General features: G+C 50.9%; 1 protein-coding gene across 1 annotated transcript; it reads left to right on the top strand.

Moving 5' to 3' along the window:
* The first annotated feature begins 245 nt into the window (after window positions 1-245).
* LOC104543365 (zinc finger protein 436-like) lies at window positions 246-5612 on the top strand. The gene is made up of 2 exons (XM_010187957.1): window positions 246-324; window positions 4429-5612. The coding sequence occupies exons 1-2, from the start codon at window positions 246-248 to the stop codon at window positions 5610-5612; spliced, it is 1263 nt and encodes a 420-aa protein (XP_010186259.1).
* Window positions 5613-6090: the final 478 nt, after the last annotated feature.

Genomic DNA, 6090 nt, shown 5'->3' with positions numbered 1-6090 from the left:
GGTACTGGGGTTGAGTCCCGGGGTTCCCGCGCAGGCCCCGCGCAGCATTAACTCCCCAGGGCGGTGCGCGCAGGCAGCGGGGCCGCAGGGCGCTGGGGAGCCCCGCGGTGCCCCCCGTGGAGCCAGGGTCCCTGCTCAGCGGGGAGTTGCAGGTTCCCAAGCGCAGAATCCCCCTCCGCCAAAGCCCCGCTTTGAGCCGCTTCGTGTCTTCTCCCGCAGCAGGACCTCCCAGAGCAGAGCCGGAGATGATCTCCCACACGGATCAGGAGGGGCCTTGCTTCTCCCACCTCCTCACCCATGAAGGGACAAGCGGTACCTGTCCAGGTAAGGTGCTGGGCCATCAGCTGTGAAACCTCGGTGAGAAACGCAGCTTCAGGATCCCAGATCCCAGCAGAAGAGAATGGTGATACTGGTTGGACTGTGGTCCTGCCAGCCTCCCCTGCTCTCTGACAGTGGCTGGTACTGGAGACGCAAGAGAAGAGCTGTCAAGTGGTGCTGTGTCCCTGGCGGTCTGTGGCTTCAGAAACTCCTGAACTAGCCATGTGATGTCTCCATATCTTGCAGGTCTCTGTGTATTTTCTTGCCTTCTGAAGTTGTGTACATTTTAGCATCCACGACAGCTTGCAGCAAGGAGTTCCACTGCTTATTTAGCTGTTTTATGAGTCACTGCCTCCTTTGGTTTGCTTTGAAGTTGCCTTACAGAATTCACTGGTTGTCAGTAGTTCTTAATTTAGAGCAGACGGTACAGGACGGGTCCCTGCCCACCCCACTGGCTGCTTGTGTTTTTATCATCCCCTATCAGCTGTACCTTTTCCCAGCACAATGGGTAGTAGGGAAGCTGTGCTTGCCTTTGATCATTTGTGTCATGTCTCTGTGTCCTCCTCAGCTCTGTAAGAGTTTATCTGAAATGGGGGATCTGTCCTCCCCCTTGTGCACAGTCAGGATGTGGCGTTTGAGCTGCTAAGCAGAATTACATTCTCTCTTATTCCCTCTTTTTTTGCCCAACAATCACTAACATTTGATTAGCTGTTTTGTCTGCCTAAGAGCTGCAGTTTTCATCTCTCTGTTCTAACTCCAAGGTCCTATTCCTGAATGATACCAAGAACATCCTAAGCCCGTCCTGGTATAAGTGCAAGGTGTAGAGGCTGTTCTCTGCAGTGAATGTCCCCTGTCATTCCTCTGTCACCTGGTTGGTCAGTATCATATGGCTCTGCTGCACTTTATCTTCACAGTCAGCCTTTGTGTCTTTTACCCTGAATACACAGAATCATCAGCAGATGTTTCCTCCTCCCCTTTCCCTCCCTCACCACCTTATTGAGGGTCATTCATCCCATGGCAGCTTATTTTCTTTATTGGTTTTGGTGAAGGACAAATGTCTTTCAGGAACACTTTTGGACTCCAGATCTCCCTTTTGCTAAAATTGGTGGCATCTCTGAAGAACCACAAGTGGTTTGTGAAGTGGAACATCTCTTTCCAAAGGCTGTGCCAGCTGTTCCCCAGTCTGCCCTCTTTGGCCATCTGTTTGTTAGTTCTCTTGCTCTGATTTCTGTTTGTTTGCTTAGAATGTTGGGCCTCACATCTCCCCCCTGAGCCCTTTCTCTGGCATCACATCAGCCACCTTCTAGTCCCCCACCAGGGAGGTACCAGTCAGGAGTCCAGCAGCGCTGTGAAGTCGTGTGAGCACCTTGCTGCGTTAGAGAAAGGTCTGTGTAGCTCTGAGCCCTGGCTCAGGGGTTTGGGGCCAGGTCAGAACTGGATGCCAGGGAAGAGGATAAGATAAGTATACAGTGACACCTCCCCAGCACAGTCTGCTGTCATCAAGCAGCCTCAGCCTTACCCGTGATGGTGATGTCTTATTTTTAATAGTTCTCACAGGTTTCTCTTCTGTGAACTCTTGAATTCGGTGCCAGAGATGATTGCTGTGTCCTCCCACTGCTGTGAGACAGGCCAGAGCATCAGCCAAAACTCCTTCTACTGCTGGCTTCTCATGAGAAAGAGAGACCCAAGGGCACATTTAAGGTGATATTTAGGTTCTCTCACAGTATGTACACTTACTCTGCTTACCTGGAGCTTGCCTTCTAGCTACAGCACTGGAAGTCTTGGGCATATTAGAGACCTTACCATCAACCCAAATTGGCATGGGCTGAGGATCAACCACATTCTTCCTATCTCTGTTGCTTATTAATTTTTGCCAGGTCAGCCTTATGCTTCCAGTGTTAATTTCTCAGCAGTGTGAATTCTCTCTCCAAACTGTCTACAAGTGGTTCCCTCTCTTAAGTTATAAGAGAGAAGGGTCACACCCTTACTCTCACTTTAAAATACCTCCAGTGTGTTCCTGTCACTGAACTTGATGCCAGTGAAGTACCTAGGAGCTTAGGAGTACCAAAAATGGTTGTAGATGTTTCATAGCTGAGAGCTGGAACCGTGGCTGTAATTACTACAATAAGAAGCTTGAAACTCCTGACCTTCCCCAAAACACCACAGAACACCATAGAAGACTTGATTCTCGTGTACTTTGAAGGCCTTTTCAAGTTCTGTGTCAAGAACCAAAATTCTATGTAAGTATCATAGCTAGGGGAGATGAAGGACATATCTTTGGGCACAACAGCAACAGAACAATTTCACTGGCTCCATCGTCTACTCAGTGAGTCTGACACACACAGGTCAAGAGCTGGCCTGCCAGAAACGTCCTCTTCTTGTCCTGCCTTTGGATATCACCTTTCTCTTTTCCTCCAGGCCTGGATGGAGTAGCTGCAGACAAATGGAAACGCCTTCATGGTGAACAGCAAAGTTCCAGTTTCTGTTCCTCTCAAGGGATGATTTTAATGAAAGCTATGTGAGAGAAGAAGTGGCATCACTACCACACCAGGCTGCCATAAAAGGTATCTCAGGAGTTCCCTGTGAAATCATATTGCGATAGTTTTTTATACTGATTAGAACAAGGAGGATTAAATATGTAAGTGTATCAGTCTGGGTTGAAATTCTAGACTCTCCTTCCTGTGTTGCATACTTACGGTTCAGTAGTGACTTTCCTCTTCCAAGCCATGCACTTCCTTATCGCAACCCTGCCAGACCACAGAAGTGCCTGTGGTTTGTACATCAATCCCATGCGACTGATACATTACAGGTTTATTTCCCAAGAGCTTTCAGAGAACCAAGAGGTAGCTCTTGAATCTTTTAAGGAAGAAAATCTGGAGGTCCATGTGTCTGCATCTTTCATCCTCAGCCTGTTCCATGTTTTGGGTGTACGTATAGTCAACAGCAAGTCATTCTTCATGCTGGGAAGTCCATATAAAGAGATCATCTGGAAATACCTTTCCCTGATTGACCTCTCTTAAACTTGGAGGTGATGCCTTTCTTCAGAGATGCACGTTGCAATTTCTACATCCCATGTACATCCCTCTGACATCCATTTACCCTTCCCTGATGCCACACAGGTCCTGTCTTGCCAATTTAGCATATAAACCCACAAAGAGCTACATTTCCCTGCTGACAGCAAAAGGCACAGCACTGTTGGGAGTATGTGCTTTTGAACCTGCTAGGATGCTCATCAAACCATGTGATAGCAGTGGGCCCGGAAGGAGTCACTGCTCTGTGTAAATACCCTTGAAATCTGTGCAAGCCGTTTGTCTTGGAAAGGTTTTCAGCTGACCTTGAGCCTGTGCAGCAGAGATTCATAGTGGTTATGCTTCTGCAAGGCTTGATGTGGGGCAGGGATTTGTTCATTGCTTGTGTCCCAGGAGCCACTCGTAACTGTTCACCTAGTGTTGCTTCCACTGACTTGCACTACCTTCGTCTGCTGTGTTTACCGGATTTCCTCAGCGCATAATCTAGAATTGGCCATGGAGGATCTTCAATGCACCAACCACCTTTCACGACAGATTTGTTCTGCGCCATTGGAAGCATCAAGTTGCCTTTCTTCTGCTCTAAGATTGGCATAAGCCAGACTCCAGGTGGTCTCTGTGTCTCATGACTAACGGCCAGCATCTCCTTGGTGGATCTTCCCTCCTCTGCAGTACTGGCAACACAAGAGCAGGGAGGTTTCATCTGTTGCAATCCAAGTGATGTTCTGCTGAACAAGGCAGTTTGTTGTGACCCTCCTCTGACTCCTGGTTCAACTTTTAATAACATCTTCTGATATTCTACTCTGAGAGAGCCGCTATCTTTTCCCATTCGAGCACTAAACTTTTACCTTTGATGTGCCAATAACTGCAGTAGACTCGAGTTCTGGCAAAACATGCAGGGCTGTTTCTAGGGTTTGTTCCTGAGAACTGAAAAGCCCACTGTGTAGTTTGGAGGGAAATATCAAAACTTTTTATACTTAAAGTAAATCTGCTGAATTTTTAGAATTTAGCCCCTTTTGATTTCCCCTGTTGAAAGTTTCCTGTCCTGCTTGTGACTTCTCTGTAGATTCTCATTTTATTGCAGCTGAAGACAGGATTGTGAGCAAGGAAGAGGAAAATGCCCACAGAGGCATCCCTGGGCCAGTGGAGCCTGAGGGTTTCCTCTCAGGACTCTCCAAGGAGAACAGTTCACAGAGTCCTGTGCAGGACTCAGTCCTCCCATGCAAGACAGAAAGGGTTCAGAGACCTCTGGGGAAGAGGCAAAGCCGAGTGACGCTGCGTGGAAAAAGTTTCAGAAGGCTGCCAGATACCCAGCAGAGAAATCCTTCTGTGGGGAGGCTGACGATATGTGGGGACTGCGGGAAGAGCTTCCGGGTGAGCTCCAACCTCGTCCAGCATCGGAGAATCCACACTGGAGAGAAACCCTTCGCCTGCCATGAGTGCGGAGAGAGTTTCCGACAGCGGTCACATCTCATCCAGCACCAGAGAATCCACACAGGGGAGAGGCCCTTCGAGTGCTCCGAGTGCGGAAAGAGCTTCAGCATGAGCTCGAAGCTGATCCGTCACCAGGTGACCCACACTGGGGAGAAGCCCTACACGTGTGCTGAGTGCGGGAAGAGCTTCTCCGGGAACTCGCAGCTCGTCCAGCACCAGCGAGTGCACACCGGGGAAAAACCCTACGAGTGCAGCGACTGCGGGAAGAGCTTCAGTGTGAGCTCAGCCCTGACGCGACACCAGCGGGTCCACACCGGGGAGAAACCCTACGAGTGCATGGACTGTGGGAAGAGCTTCAGCCAGAGCTCTGAGCTCATGAAGCACCAGCGGGTCCACACCGGGGAGAAGCCGTACAAGTGCTCCGAGTGCGGGAAGAGCTTCACCGTGAGTTCAGCCCTCATCCAACACCGGCGCTTCCACATGGGTGAGCGCCCCTATGGGTGCACAGAATGTGGGAAGAGCTTCACCGTGAGCTCCCACCTCATCCAGCACCGCCGCTTCCACACTGGGGAGCGTCCCTTTGAGTGCACTGAGTGCGGGAAGAGCTTCCTGTGGAGATCAGCCCTGCTCCGGCACCGCCGGGTCCACACAGGGGAGAGGCCCTATGCCTGTGCCGACTGCGGGGACAGCTTTCGGCAGAGCGCCCACCTCATCCAGCACCGGCGCATCCACACTGGGGAGCGTCCCTACGCCTGTGCCAACTGCGGGAAGGGCTTCACAGTGAGCTCTGCGCTGCTCCGGCACCAGCAGATCCACAGGGGTGGGGAGCACTAGGAAGGGTGAGTGGGGAGAGCAGTGACTTCTGACATCCTGTGAGCATCCCTGGGGAGCAAACCCCAGAGTCTCTCTCCCTTCACTTTGTTGAGGGTGAAAGCGATTTCTTTTTAGGAGAGCAAGTCCTAAAAGAGAGAGATGAAAGTAGGGGAAGAGTTGGTGCAAGGATTGGAGGTTTGGGGACGAGTGTGTGACCCAGCTGGGGAGGGTGGTGGTGTTCGGAGGGACAGCTCCTGGGAGAGAAAGGAGGCAGAGTGAGAAGGCTGGAGTGTACTTGGTGGTGTATTTAAAGGAAGGTGAATACCAGGCCTTTGCTCTGCACACACGTTTCAGGCACTTTGTACAGAGTAAACCAACACCGGCACTGCTCTGGTGGCGCAAACACAACCTCTGTAGCGTTCCCTCCTGCCGCTGCTGTGTCCGGAGGCTCTGAGCTCCAGCCTGCAGCGCGGAGCAGCCGAAGGCCCGGTCGTGTCAC

The sequence above is a fragment of the Mesitornis unicolor genome, unplaced genomic scaffold, assembly GCF_000695765.1.
Source record: "Mesitornis unicolor isolate BGI_N332 unplaced genomic scaffold, ASM69576v1 scaffold34187, whole genome shotgun sequence".
In the NCBI taxonomy this organism is placed as follows: domain Eukaryota; kingdom Metazoa; phylum Chordata; class Aves; order Mesitornithiformes; family Mesitornithidae; genus Mesitornis; species Mesitornis unicolor.
This window is presented reverse-complemented; position numbering and strand designations above follow the sequence as displayed.